The sequence below is a fragment of the Chrysochloris asiatica genome, unplaced genomic scaffold (genome assembly GCF_000296735.1).
Source record: "Chrysochloris asiatica unplaced genomic scaffold, ChrAsi1.0 scaffold00105, whole genome shotgun sequence".
NCBI classification, from domain to species: Eukaryota; Metazoa; Chordata; class Mammalia; order Afrosoricida; family Chrysochloridae; genus Chrysochloris; species Chrysochloris asiatica.
Window position 1 is genome coordinate 4611829 of NW_006408623.1, and position 15166 is coordinate 4626994.

A 15166-nucleotide genomic window follows, 5' to 3' on the forward strand; every position below is an offset into this window, starting at 1 on the left:
GCTCCCATGAAGATTTACAGCCTGGTACGTGTCGGAATCAACTCAACGGCACTTAACAACAACAACAACAGTGGCACTGTAGGATGAGCCATGGACCACAAGGTCGGTGTTTCAAAACCAACAGCCTCTCTTCAGAAACTGTATTCAGAGTTAATTCAGAGTCGGAACTGACTTGATGGCTCTTAAAAACAACAACAAACCTTATAAACTGTCACTGTGATTCAGAGCTGATTCTGTGGCACTAAACAACCGCCACAAACAACACTCCATTCTCCAGGAGCCCTGGTGGCGCACTGTTAAGAAGTGCTTGGCTGCTAACTGAGAAGTTGGTGGTTTGAATGTACGCAGGGATCTGCTCCCATGAAGATGACAACCAATGGTACTCTGTCACACAGTGGGCTGCCTTGAGTTGGCACTGACTTGGTGGTTATGTGCTGTGGAGTCAGTTCCAACTCATAGTGACCCTGTATAGGGTTTCTGAGGCTGTAAATCCTTATGGAAGCAGAAAGCCTCATCTTTCTCTCGCGGAACAGCTGGTAGTTTCGAACTGCCAACCTTGCGGTTCGCAGCCCAATTTGTAACCACTACGCTCCCACAGCTCCTTACTGACTTGGTAGGACCCAATAATAACAACAACAAAACCCCATACTGGGCTGTCCCTCTTGTCTGTGCCTTTGTCTGGAGGACTGATTCTGACCTGACACCCACGTCCACTCGATGCTCCCGAGTCTCAAGGCCAGATGCGTAGGGACAGAGCTAGATTGTGGACCTCTCATCAATCCTGCCACTGAGAGGATGCGATGGGAAGACTGAACTCCTGTGTCTAACCTCTGCCCATACCAGGTGCCTTGTAAGATGTGTATGAAGCACATTGTATGGCGCCCTCTAAGCCAGCCACAGAGATCAGACCATGTGATAGCTCACTCACTGTCAAGTGCAGCCTGCCCACTCGGCGCCGAGGACAAAGTAACCACACTTAAAGGGGACCCGTGACTGTACCCCATTCTAACTTTGGTTGGGATGAGCTTCCCAGGTGTCCATGAGAAGACTCTGGATAAGGAGACCATGTGCAGTGGACCCTCACTCAACTGCCCCGCTCATTGTCAAGACAGACAGACTTCTGTCCTGAGAGGACAAGTAACCTGCATGAGGTCCCAGTACTGCCCACCAGGGTATATCCCAACCCACCCCTCCTAAGCCATCCACCTGGAACTCTGCTGTCTCGTCTTTCACCAGGTAGCCCAAACGTCAGTCCTCTGCTGGAGACAGAGATGGTGGTCAGCATCAGTAAAGACCGATCGTCTTAAAACCCTAAAAGCAGTTCTACTGTGTCCTAGGGTGTCGCTGGGAATCAGAATCCACTTCATAGCAATCGGCTTGTCTTGTCTTGTTTTTATCAGGTTGTTGCTGGGCTGATTCCCACTCATTGTAGCCTCCCATATATGTCAGAGCCAAACTCTGCTCCATTGTACCAAATGGTGGATTCTGTTTTCAGAAGTAGATCACCAGACCTTTCTCCCAGCGGCTTATGGGTAGACTCGAATCTCCAACCATTCCATCAGCACCACACAGGGACTCAGACTGTAAGACTGTCATTTGTCCTCGGCTATCTAGCTGGCCCTGACTCATGGCAGCCCCATGCACAATCGATTGGACTGTTGTGATCCATAGTTTTCATTGGCTGACTTTTGGAAATAGATTGCCAGACCTTTCTTCCTACTTCTTCTTTGGCTGGAAGTGCCATTGAAACCTGTTCAGCATCATAAACAACACAACAAACCTTCATCGACTAAGAAAAATGTTTTGGCAAGGACGTTTCAGGCAAGGGACGAGTCTCTGAAATCTACAGAACACTTCAACACCTCAAAAAGAAGAAGATAATCCAATTTAAAAAACGGACAGAGGACATGAACAGACACTTCACTCAAGAAGACATTCAGGCGGCCGATAAACATATGAAGAAATGCTCATGATCAGTAGCCATTGTTGTTGTTGTTGTGATGTGCCGTGGAATTGGTTCCGACTCATAGCGACTCTGTACATGGTTCCCGAGGCTGTAAATCTTTACAGGAGCAGAAAACCTCATCTTTCTCCCATGGAACAGCTCGTAGTGTTGAACTGCTGACCTTGAGGTTTGCAGCTCAATTCGTAACCACTATGCTACCAGAGCTCCATTGTTGTTGTTAAGTGCTGTCGAGTCAGTTCCGACCCAGGGTTTCCCAGGAGTATCTGGTGAGCTTGAGCCGCCAACCTTGCAGTTCAAATGGCTTTGGTGGTTATGTACCGTGGAGTCAGTTCTGACTCATAGCGACCCTGTACAGGGTTTCTGAGGCTGTAAATCTTCACGGGAACAGAAAGCCTCATCTTTCTCCCGCGGAGCAGCTGGTAGTTTCGAATTTCTGACCTTGCAGTTCGCAGCCCAATTCGTAACCGCTATGCTTCCAGAGTGCAAATCCAAACAACAATGTGATATCATCTTACCCAGCATTCACAGCAGAACTAAAAATATACCCCCAGAAAATAACAAATGCTAGATAAAATATGGAGCATACAGAACCCTCCTGTATTGCTGGTGGGACTAGAACATGGTGAAAATGTGCTAGAAAGTAGTATGGCACTTACTCAGAAAAGGTTGGAAATAGCAATACCATATTACCCAGCAATCCCTCTCCTTGGTATCTATCCTCAAGAAATAAGAAACACGACACAAATAAATACATCCACACTCAAGTTTACTGCAACACTATTTACAATAGCAAACAGATGGAGACAGCCTAAATGGCCATCCACAGAAGAATGGTTAACCATTGGTATATACACACAATGGAATACTACGCAATTTGGAAGAGTAATAATGTATCTGTGTAGCACCTCATACAAGAATGAAACTGCAGGCCATTATGTTGGGTGAAATTAGTTAATCACAAAAGAACAAGTGATATATGAGACCAATGTTGAAAAAAAGTCAAGAGAAGGCTCTCTTAATAAAAGAAACCTTCTAGGATGGTTAGCAGGTGAACTAACTGGAAATAGAACCCAGGTTTCCTGCAGGAAAGGTGAAAATTCTGTCATTGATCATGAGTGGGAACCTGCCATTGCTTCCGTTTTCCCTGGATAAAACAACAGAAAACACAATCAAATAAACCAAAAACTGTCCCAATACCATGAAGATGATTTAAACTATATTCCGAGTCGTGTGACTCCGTAGGACAGAGCAGAGCTGCGCCTCCGCCTGCACACCACAGGGTTTCCAATGCTGTAAACTGGAAGGAGCTCTGGTAGCGTAGTGGTCAGCGGTTCGAAACTACCAGCTGTTCCGCGGGAGGAAGATGACGCTTTCTGCTCCTGTAAAGATTTACAGCCTTGGAAATCCTGTGCAGGGTCACTATGAATCGGAACCAACTCTATGGTACTTAACAACAACAACAACAACAAACCGTTCAGGAAGCAGACTGCTGCATTGTTCTCCCTGGAGCAGTTGATGAGTTTGAACTGCCGACCTTTTGGGTAGCAGCCACGTGCCTTTACTACTGAGCAATCAGGATGTCCTTTTTTCTGGATAGTTCTAGGGCATTAAGGACCAAACAGCTGGAGATATGGGGCCCCTCAAAAAGTGTGGAGTGGGAGGATGCATCTCTTCCTCAGACTCTGTGGGAATCCCAGTCCTGTGAAAATGTGTAGATCCTGGAATGGGCTTGGGAAGACTTTGCTTTATTGATTAGCTCTGCAGAATCCATACATTTTCCACTGACGGCATGATCTGACTCATGATCTCTCTGCCCACCTTGCCCTCCCTCCATTCTGCATTCATGGAACAAGTCCACACATCCCTGCGGATACATTTTCCTTACACAGACCGAAAATCATTCAGTGGCCCCAGTGGCCAGTGTAAGCCCAACCTCTTCACAGTAACTCGGGTTGTCATCTGCTCTGGTGAGGAGATCTTAGAAAATGACTGACTGATGGCAGACAGAGCAAATGGAGCAAACTTTGCCGCCACTGTATTCTCTCTGGTCTCTGTGTTCACGAGGAGTTCCATGGGTGCTGCCTCACTGCCAGGTGGTAGACACTGAATCCTATACTTGGCATCTCAGAACATTACAATCATTTTCTCCTGAAAATGACGTCACTCCCTCCCATTGTTTGGGACCTGGGTAAAGTTCCTTTATCATGTCTGGTAAAGTGGAGGGTGGGAGAAAAAGAGGAAGATCCCCAAGGAGATGGATTGGCAAAGTGGTGGAAGTGATGGGCTCAGGCATAGCGAAGATTGTGAGGTTGGCCCAGGACCGGACAGTGTTTCATTGTTGTACAGTGGGTCACTATGAGTTGTAACCAACTCGATGCACCTAACAAAAACAACAACAAAAGTCCCTTCAGCATTTACCTTTGGGCATAGCTCAAAGTGAGGGTTACTGAGTGAGGTTTATTAATATAATCAGCCTTTCTCTGCTGAATAAATGTTCACCAACTGCTTTAAAAGGACAAAAATGTCCGATGAGTAATCAGTTTTCTGGAGAACGTCAGAGACACCAAGAATTAACGTGTTACCTGGACCCCTATCCTTCCATACTGGGGAGAAAAGGCAGAACCAATTATATTTTTAGAATTCAAAGAGACTAGAAAAAGCTTGGATCTCTGACATTTGAAAATTTCAAGGAGGACTTAGAAGGCTGTTCAAATCATTCTTTCTTTCTAGCTTGTTGTATTCGTTATTAGCTGCTGACCAGTCGATTTCAGTCCATAGAGTAGACGTACCCCGTGGGCTTTTCTTGGCTGTAATCACTACAGCAGAAGACTACCATGTCTTTCTCCCAAGGAGACACTTATGTGGTTTCGAACCACCAACGTCCTTAGCAACTGAGCGTCTAACCGCTTGTGCCTCTGAGGCACTTTTTTTTGTTTTTTTCTGGCTTTGCATCATTAAAAACAAGACAGTGTCCTGATAGCAGAATAGTACTGAGTAAGGTGTCTTTTAGTGGTTCCGTGTCTTCTTCCTCCCCTCCATCACTCACTGTGAACAGGACACACAATAGTGCTAAATATGAAACAAATGGCTAATTCCCTCCGCACCAGCTCCTTCGCATAAAGAGCCTGAGATGCAGGAGTCTTGGAAAACAGAACAGAATGGGCACTTCCACTGCGAGCAAGATGCCCACGAAGTAATGAACACTGGGAAGATGCCCCCTCCCCCCCCGCCCAAGAGGACTCTGCACAGAACAGAATGGGCACCACTACAGCGGTGACCTTGGTCAACAGGAAGGCTTCAAGACTCCCGAGTCTTCCCTTCTGGGGACTGTGGTAGTCAGACCCCATCTTCAGCCTTTTGCTGCAGCACGGGATCAGCCAGTGAAGGATCTGCAACAGTTGAGCTTTTTCCTGCTCATTTGATCTGGACATCTTTGCAACCTGAGTCCAAGTGCCTTATGGGTAATGCAATCATTCCCAAGTATGCTAGGAGGAAACGCCTCTCCTTACTGTTGTGATCCCTCATGCCTTCTCAGCTTTCCTGCAAATCCTGCCGCTGCTCTTAAGATGGGATGTGCATCACGTGGATGCTTTCTACTTGATGAGTGGCAAAATGCTGTGCTGTTCTGGAAAGTTCCCAGCTGCTCTAAGGACAGGCCCACCCCTGGTGCAAGGAGACCCCTTCTCTCCTTGGAGATGCTCTGGCTGCTTCTCCCTGTAGATCCTTTAGCTGGTGGGCTCTAGAGAAAAAGATCTAAGCCTTTTCCAATGGGCTGTTGCTTCCAGACGATGCTGTTCCCTGGAAATGGCTCTCCTTCCTATAGGAAGAGCATCCCAACTAATTTACTAAATAACTAAACTGCCTGCCTTCTTTCCGTCCATCCATCCATCTGCCCACTGTTCATCCTCCCTTCCTCTCCCTAGCTACCTCCCTTCCTGACTTTGATATTACCTCAGTAGGCATGTTGGCACCAAACAGAAAGAGCTCAGCATTTTATCAGAATTGTGGCTTGAAATGTCTCCTGTGTCTGAGCACCAGAGGAGGAAGCCCTATCAGTGACAAAGGGGCACTCGGCAGGCCCCGTCCCTCGGTGGGGTGGGAGGACATGTGGTGCCCACATTTGTTCAGGTCCCAAGTCCAGGCATGTATCCATTGCTGTCATCCGAGGCTGGCTCAGTGTTGGTCTTAATGGTACAGAAATGAATACAGCGTGGGCAGGCCCTCCCCAGATGCTACAACCCTTTCAAGTCTTATAACTGGTGATCAGAATTCTAACATTTTACAGGAAGATAATCCTGATAAATGTGTAGGATAAGCATTGAACTGCTAACTGCAAGGTCGGCAATTCAAACCCACCTCAGAAACCTTATAACAGAGTTGCCATGAGTCGGAACCGACTTGATGACATTTAACACCCACAACAACAAAGACACTTATTTAAGTAATCGGAGTCAGTATAATTATTACTTTTAAAATCTGGCTTTCATCCCCTAAAGCCCTTGCAGTGAGGTTAGCACATGTGCTTTCTGTACGAATATACAAGTCTGAACCCCAGCAAGTTTCTAGTGACCTTACAGGTTAACCCTTTCAGGAAAGAAAGGAGTGATGAACTTGGCCACGGTGAGTTTCATTTGCTCCTTTTCTGAACAAAAGGTGAATCATCAGTAGAATGATTCACCTGGTATTAGCCTGACAAAAGAATTACCAAGATGGGCGAGATACAAAAGCTTTCCACTGCTTCTGAGCAAAGATCACATTAGTAATGTATCCTTACAACACTCCTTTCTGAAATAATGACAGCGTATTTTGACAGGGGATAAGGATGCTCAGCCAAAAAAGTTTTGCTCAAGAAAACGGAAACTTGATTCTCTTTTAATCTTCTTTCATGCTGACACGCTCTTTAATTAGAATTGAGCAATCGGGGCAGATCACAATAGAAGAAATGTCCTCTTGAGAAAGAACCCCAGAATTTTGTCAACCACCTCACAATTCCCAGCTATCAAAAACCTCATTTCTGATACTGGTCAGCAGACAGTTGATTTTTTCCTGACTAATGTTTGTTCTGGTAGCATAGTGGTTACGAATTGGGCTGCGAACCTTAAGGCCAGCCGCTCCGCAGGAGAAAGATGAGGCTTTCTGCTCCCATAAAGATTTACAGCCTCGGAAACCCTGTACAGGGTCGCTATGGGTCGGAACTGACTCCACAGCACATAACAACAACAACAACAACGTTTGTGCCACCCTACTTAAACTGATGTGCAAATCGAGAAAAGGATGGTGTCCGGTTGAGAATGGCCTTTCTGATTGTCTTCACTTCCAACTCTTGTGACACAGTTAGCTGACACTTTCAGACCCACCTTTCTCTTCACTGTACAGTAGAGGTTTACAGGATTCCTGACTCAGAGTTCTGTGTGCAGTCCTTTAGGATATAAGGACTTCACAGAACTATCACCCAAAAGAGGGAATCCCTGGGCACTCAAACAACTAAGCACTGGACTACTAGCTGAAAGGTTGGCAGTTCACACCCACCAATGGTGACACCTGGAAAGAAAGCCTGCCGATGACTTCTGAAAATTCAGCCATTGGAAACCGTACAGAGCACAGTACTGCTCTGATCCACATGTGGACTCTCTAAGAGTTGGAGGTGACTTGATGGAACCCAACAACAGGCAGCCTAAAAGAAAGGGCAGCTCAGTGCTGACCTCTGAAGTCTGGTGCCCATCTGAGTCATAGGTTCTGGAATGACAATGCTCCCCAAGAACGAGTTACCTTTTGCTTCTGTTACTGGCGACCTTTTCCCCCTGAAATTGCTTCGAGAACAGGGTGTTGCTCCTGCCCAAGGACCAATGTGATCTGGGTGGTTTTGCAGCAGTTACTTTCTGCTCTTCTAGAAGCACCTGACACTTTAAGGTTGAACTGTGGGTGGGGCTGCCAAGAAGTGTGACATCTGGCTGAATCCTTTTATTCTAACCTCTTCCCTTTTTAGGTACCCTGGAGCCCTGAGGGAAGGTTCTTATCTCAGAGGATGGTTCAGCTTAATAGTTAGGGGAGCAGACAGTCAAGTCTTTCCTCCCAGGGAGATTGTTGGTAGGTTAGCCGCCACATACTTCACCATTGCACTATCAGGATTTTTCCCATAAAGATTACGGCCTCTAAAAACCTTTATCAATGAGGGTCACTCCGAGTCAAAAATAGATTCAGTAACCCCAACGAGGTCATGTCAGCCTTTTGTGTTCTGATGAGTTTAAAGAAGCCGTTTAGCCCACACCTTGGATGTACCAGTATGAGTCATCTGATGCTGCCAACAAGGACAGCCTCTCCGGACTGATGGGCATCTCTGTTGTTTACCTGGTACCATCCATCCCTACTCTTCTAGTTGTGTGCTTACCAAGAGGATGTTGCTGTAGTTGTTCCTGGACCCATTTGTGCGTGTGTGGTTAAAACGATGTCATTTATATGACTGTGACCTAAACTAAAGAACAAATCCAAGACGAGAGAGGGTCGTGATTTCTGTGAGCTGATGTTTCAGAAAGAGTAAGGTGAGAAAACACTGAGTAGGAAGGAGGGAGGGGCAGATCAAGTAGGCGCCCTGCAGAACTGTGAGACCCCAAGACCTTGGGTCACTCTGAAGGAAGGAAAGCAAGTGTTGTTTTTGGAAAACCACGTGGAGCTACAGGGAATGCAGTGGGGTGTCTGCATTCCAGAAGCACATCTGGGCTTCACTGCACACTACTGACATAGCTTGAAATCATGTAAGTGTGAAAGTTCATTTATGTGACTCCAATGAAAATAGGAATTTTGAGTTGGTGGGGTTTTTGGTGACGATCCCCCCCTTGATTCGTTTCTGAATTAATTGACCTCTTGTTCTGCCTATTTGTACAGCTGTCACCAGACTGACACCAGGAACCACTGCTACAAATACCTGTGAAATGTCAGTTATTTATAATATTAAACAAGTAAACCCCTCTGGTGTCCTACTGACCTCTTAGCCTGGATGAGTCTTTGCTCGGGTGTGGGGAGGGGGAAATTAGCAGCATCCCTGACCTGTACCCATTAGATGCCAGTGTGACAAGCTGTCTCCAAACAAAAGTCAAAATGCATTCACTGTTGTCTCGTCAGCTGGACTCCTAGGACTATATAGAACAGACTAGAGCTACCCTCAAAGGATCTCACAGACTTCGAATCATTACCGAAGTCAACCACCACAGAGTTTTCCCTTGGAGCGGCTGGTGGGTTTGAACTGCTGACTTGGAGGTTAACAGTCGCGTGCCTGCCCACTCCCTGAATCATGGGGCTCTGTAAGATGTCTGCAGACACTGTCTGATGTCCCTGGGAGGGACAGTCATCCCGACTGTCATTTCAGACTCACAGCTGCCTTGCTTCCGACAGGTCAGCGGACGACCCACGTCTGCTCTGAACCAACGCAGAGCCCTTCCAAGGCTACTGTGTCCTGAGTGGTCCTGTATCCATGCCTCCCCTAAGAGAGGAAGTGGATGGGCCTGGGATTGTGTGGGCTGCACAGGTAGAGCCCAGGTTATGACTGGTTCTGGACTCATTTGTGATTTCCGATTAAGTCAAATATCTCCTAATATTTGTATTTTTTTTTTACGTTTTCACTATTGTTACCTTTCATTATCAGTATCTTTAGCATAAATCAGATCTTTATCTTTTTGTGGTTGGCATGACTGTGATAACATCAAATCACATGTTACCACACTGAATGTTGTATATATATTACTGTTATTTGTTGTTGTTAAGTGCCATCAGGTCGGTACCGACTCATGGCGACCCTGTATAGGGTTTCCAAAGAGTGGCTGGTGAGCTTGAACCACCGACCTTGCAGTCCAGCGCATTAACCCACAGCACCATACCAGGATGTACCAAAAACCCAGGATGGTTGTAATGGTTCGCCATAACTCTAATACGTTGTAAGGTGAGGATTACTTGTACTTGAGACGTGTGCCTTCTCCCCATCACCAGACTCATTTTGATGATGGTGGTGGTTCTGTGCCATGGAGTGGGTTTGGACTCACAGTGCCCCTGTGTAGGGTTTCTGAGGCTGTAAATCTTTCTGGGAGCAGGAATCTTTTTAGAGGTTGCTTATTGGAGTGGGGGCAGTGGGAAAGCCCCATGATATATAACAGGGGGCTTCAAAAAGTTCATAGAAAAATGGAATTCGGTGATAATGAAAATTTTCTAGGAACTTCTTGAAGACCCTTTCATACTTAGCTGTATAACCATATGAGGGAGCTTCAAAAAGTTCATGTAAAAATTCCATTCTCTTTTAATTTCATTTTTCCATGAACTTTTTGAAGCCCTCACATATCTCTAGATTCTTTGAGAATTTGGTAGAACACCTAAAGCATTTCTTTCTCAGATTTCATTTTAAAATATGATCTAGTTGTGGCATCTCTAATTGTGCTTCTATTTTGTGAAAATTCCACCTCTGAAAGAAAACTTCCAAATATAACCACATCTCCGTTGTTTGTGACCATCTCCTAACACCCTAGGTCATTTCATAAAACTTAGCCAGATGGTTCAGATCCACCAACCGCTTCTTGGAAACCCTACACAGGGTTTCTATGAGTCGGACCAAGTCAAGGGCACTTAACAACAACAACCGGCGGAAATACAATCAGAATACTCTTTAGAAACAAGGGTGGTGAGACCTCACGGCTCACACTATGGACGGGTTATCAGGCGCCACCAGTCCCTGGACAAGGTAAAGCGCAGGGTCAGCAAAACAGAGGAAGACCCCCAATGAGATGGACTGGCACAGTGGCAGGAGCAGTGGACTCAGACAGAACAACACTTGTGAGGAGAACGCAGAACCGGGCAGTGTTTTGTTCTGTTGAAATTGACTCAATGGCACCTAACAACAACAACAGTGGTTTTTTCCTGTACAAAGTTTCTGCAGTATTCTTATTGTCTGCAATGAACCTCAAAACAACAAAAAAATTAAAACAACAAATGACAAAAACCCACGAAGAACAGATGCAGAGCTCTAAACAGGAGACCTTTGTTGTGGCGCTATAGGATAAGCGCAGGACTGCAAGGTCAGTTTGAACCACAAGGCTGGTGACTCAAACTCACCAGTCGCTCCTTGGAAACCCTATGTTGGAATCCTAACATCTGAACCTCTGAAAGAGCCCTGGTGTGGTGCGCAGGACTGCAAGGTCGGTTTTGAACCACAAGGTCGGCAGTTCAAACTTACCAGTTGCTCCTCAGAAATCCCATACAGAATTGCTATGCATCGGAACCAACTGAAAGGCATTTAACAACAAGATCTATGTCAGAATCCTAACATCTAAATCTACAAAAGTTAGGACTCTGTATATCTTATTATTAAGATATACGTCAGAATCCTAACACTTTGAACCTATGAAAAGTCTTGGTGTGGCATTGTAGGATAAGGGCAAGACTAGAAGATTGGGTTGAACCACAAGGTTGGAGGTTCAAACTCACCAGTCACTCCTTGGAAACCCTATACAGATTTCGTTAAGAATCAGAAGTGACTCGACGGAACTTAACCTCGCCCCACCACACAGGAAATATTGCAGGTCGGAATCTGTAAGTTCCCTGGAAATGAATGGCATGTTTGGGGGAGCACTCTGGGCCCCGTTTTATCCCTAGTGCCTGCAGCATAGTTTCAGGCCTTTGTTCTGCCCCTTCTGCAGGCCTTGTGCGTCTCAACTTTGCCGAAGTACCCGGTTACATGCCTCATGGCTTTCCGTCCCTTGGAAGCCACCCACCCAATGGATACCAGTTCTTGAAACCACTGAGAAACATTTGCAAGATGAATGGGGTCAAGCTCTAGCTTCTCGTGTGACGACCTAACGAGGGCTCAAGTGTCTACAGACAGCTGAAAATGATGGCCAAGGAATGATGGCCCCTTCCTTGGGTCTGGTATGATCCTCCCACAGGCTCCTCATGGTTCTGGCACTGGTGGTGGGAAGAGGAGAGGGTAAACCTACCTGTAGATAATGCATGCGCTGTTCCTGCAAGTGTCGCAATTAGCCGTGTCTTGTCCCGTCCGATATGAAAGCCTAGAAGACAAGAACAAGAGAACATGGCAAACAGTGCCCAGGCTTGTTGCCCTTCCTAGAGCCAAAACCCAGAACCAAACCCTACAGAAGAACTAGAGAAGCCAACGGCCACATGTGTCTGTCTTGGTGCAACCAAGCACGTCATCGCTCTGGTCATAGAAACGGATGACAGTCATGTGTCACACTTGACTTCCTCCTCTGCCTTTTTTGTACACAACGGATGCTACGTCCGCAGCCGGGATGATATTTGAATTAAATTTAGAATATGAACATAAGCTATTGCATGAAGTCAATAATCTGATTTTGTTATAAGCAGAGGGAATTTGGGAGGTTTCAGTACAGCTTGATATTTATGCAGTTGTAGAGAATCTCTGAGGGAAAACCAACCACAGATGAGCCGACTTGAAGGCCTACCACCTCCTTCACTGCTCGAATCATTGGAGTAGCAACCTCAGTCCTGCCTGACCCCCATCTGCATACAGCAGGCTAAGCCCTTTGCTGACAAGTCGTTTCCCACTCATAGAGACCCTACCAGACAGAGCAGAACTTGCTCCATGGGTTTTCCAAATCTTTACAGAAGCAGACAGCCACATCTTTCTCTCGCAGAGCAGCTGGTGGGTTTGAACTACTGACCAGTATTTAACTACTGGGCTACCAGGGTGCCAGGACAGCAGGGTACAAATGGCTTTTACATTTTTAAATCATTGGAAAAAAGAAAAAATTGTGGTATCGGAACATTGTATGAAACTCAAATGCCTTGTCTATGAATCAAGGTTTGAATGGCATCAGTTAAAAATTGTGAGCGTTGTATCAGTCCCTGCACGGTGGTGGTCTAAATGGGATTTGCCTGAAAATCCCTAATGCTTTCACATTTCCACAAAACGTTTGCTGACCTTTGGGCTAGTCTCTCACTGTGGTTCAGCTGACTTCTGATTTACTTTGTCTGGCTATATTTTCTGCTACGTTGTTACATCTCTTAGGGCAGACAGATACACAGGTTTTTTTTGGGGGGGGGGTGAGGATAGGGGGAAAGGAAGAAACTCTTCCCTCTACTAAATAAATCCTATCAGAGTCTTTTTTTGGACTCTGCAAAAGGGCTTCAAAAAGTTTATAAGACACTAGAGTGGAAAGAAAATGGAATTTTCCCAGGAAACGTTTGCAGTCCCTTCAGATTGTACAAGTTTGTAAGCACAGAGGTCTAATGAGTGTGGAGGATTTTCTGAGTTTGTTTTTAAACTTTCTCTGCCCCGGTCCCTCAAGAAACCAGTGTGGGATGGAGCTATCTTCTCATAGTTTCTTCTATCCACTTTGGCCGGTATGTTTAACCTCATATATATTGCATATTAGTTTGTACCAGGGAGCAAACCGGATAACCACAGTCGGTTAAATGTGTGGCTGGAGCAAAGCTTCCATCTGAATAGATATATACACACGTTGGGGGTAAATTTACATTCACAGAGTCATTCAACACAGTAATAGTGTGCACAGGGGGGTTCTCTGTCCACACTGATAGTCAAAGCTTTATCTCCTTCACTATGTCAACTACTCTGGTATGCATCATGGATTTTAAATGGGAGCCAACTTTTATTTTCCTGATGACATTGCACAGTGCATAAACATTTGACCAAAGGATTTTCCTACTCCATCCTGAGCTTGTCCCGATGGGGCTCAGGTAAACTTGGCCTTGACCTTTGAGTTCTGTGTAATTTATTTATTCATCCATCCAGTAACTATATCCTTCCCCAAAGTGTTGTCAGACATGGTGTGATCCATTCTATTTGAGCAAGAACAGAACTGGCAGCCTGTGTGTTGATGCTTCTCCATCGTAGCTTTCCAGCCTGGGTACCTTGGAATACCTTTTCCTTTTGTTCTCGGGTTTGTCAGGGGGAGGTGGACTGAATAGCCCACACATTGCCATCTCTCCCTTGCCTTCAGCAGACATGGTAATTTTCCTCGCTTAGCCCTATCCTCTTCACAAGTGTGAGACTCATTCTTCCTGAACCTCCCCACCTGGCTCATGATAGTTAAACCCATTCCAAGTCTCCTGCCTGCCATGACACATCCCTCTTCCTTCTCCATATAACATCTTGCCCCATCCACCCTATTCTACAGGCGACTGGCCCTAAGCTCATTTTCAATCAAGGTCATTTTGTAGAGTGAGATGCACAAACCCAGCATTGGTATGGAGTCCTGGTGTAGGGTCAACACTGGACTGCTAACCACATTGTCGGTAGTTCAAACCCACCAGCCACTCCTTGCAGACCCTACACGGGGTCTCTACGAGTCAGAGCCAACTCGATGGCACTTAGCAACAACAACAACAACAAGCATTGACATGGGAGATCTGGAATCTGTTGTGTGTTTCTTGCGTTGGGTTGCAGATGAGGTGCTTCTCTTTGCTGGTCCCATACTGATGTTTGAGAACCAGCTTCAAAAAGTTTGTGGAAAAAGGGAATGAAAAGATCATCGAATTTTTCCACAAACTCTTGGAAGTCTGACTATGTTGATTGTCAAATATGTTTAAGCATTTAACAGAATGAAAGCAAACCTCAGGGGTCCATTTCTGAAGACTTTTCTGAGGAGCAGTGTTTCTGGGTACTGAGGGAAGTGGTTCCCAGCGCCAACCCTGCTCCCTGCCTGGTTTTCCTCTTGTTTTCAAAGTGCCTCTCATTGGAGCGTGGCGTACCCACATTCATGGTACCATGATGTTCATCTAACAGAAGACAGCATCATCCCCACTGCAAGTCCCTACCTCATTATTCCTAGACTCTGGGGTTTTTGAAGCCCTGATCCTACCTGGAGTTTTCAGGCACCTCCAGGACACCCTGGGGCAATCTTTCAGGACCTGGGAGTTTTTCTGTTAGAAATTTCTAGTGAAGCTCTTCTTGAAAGGATTCCATTCCTGTCACTTGTAAAAACACACATATCGTTTCCTCGACAAATAGTTATTTCTGCTCCTACTAAGTGTCAGAGATTACTCCAGATTCGGCGAGATATCTGTGACTAGCAGACTGGCTGTTCTCACAGATCTTACAATAAAGGAGAAGATGCCGCCATACAACATGGAACAAAATGAATAAATGAATTCAAACACGAAAGCACACACACATGAATGAATGCACACACAAATGAACACATGTATATATATATATAT

At 45.7% G+C, this 15166-nt stretch overlaps 2 protein-coding genes across 2 annotated transcripts in view; one reads left to right on the forward strand and one right to left on the reverse strand.

Annotated features, from left to right (window-relative positions):
* Positions 1-15166, forward strand: part of DOCK1 (dedicator of cytokinesis 1) — a 576252-nt gene that overhangs the window by 214591 nt on the left and 346495 nt on the right. The window lies entirely within an intron of this gene.
* The window catches only part of FAM196A (family with sequence similarity 196, member A), a 41193-nt gene that overhangs the window by 9755 nt on the left and 16272 nt on the right, over positions 1-15166 (reverse strand). Inside the window, exon 2 of the mRNA XM_006867436.1 lies at positions 11941-12012. Coding sequence (XP_006867498.1) covers positions 11941-12012 — 72 coding nt within the window. The remainder of the gene's footprint in view (positions 1-11940; positions 12013-15166) is intronic.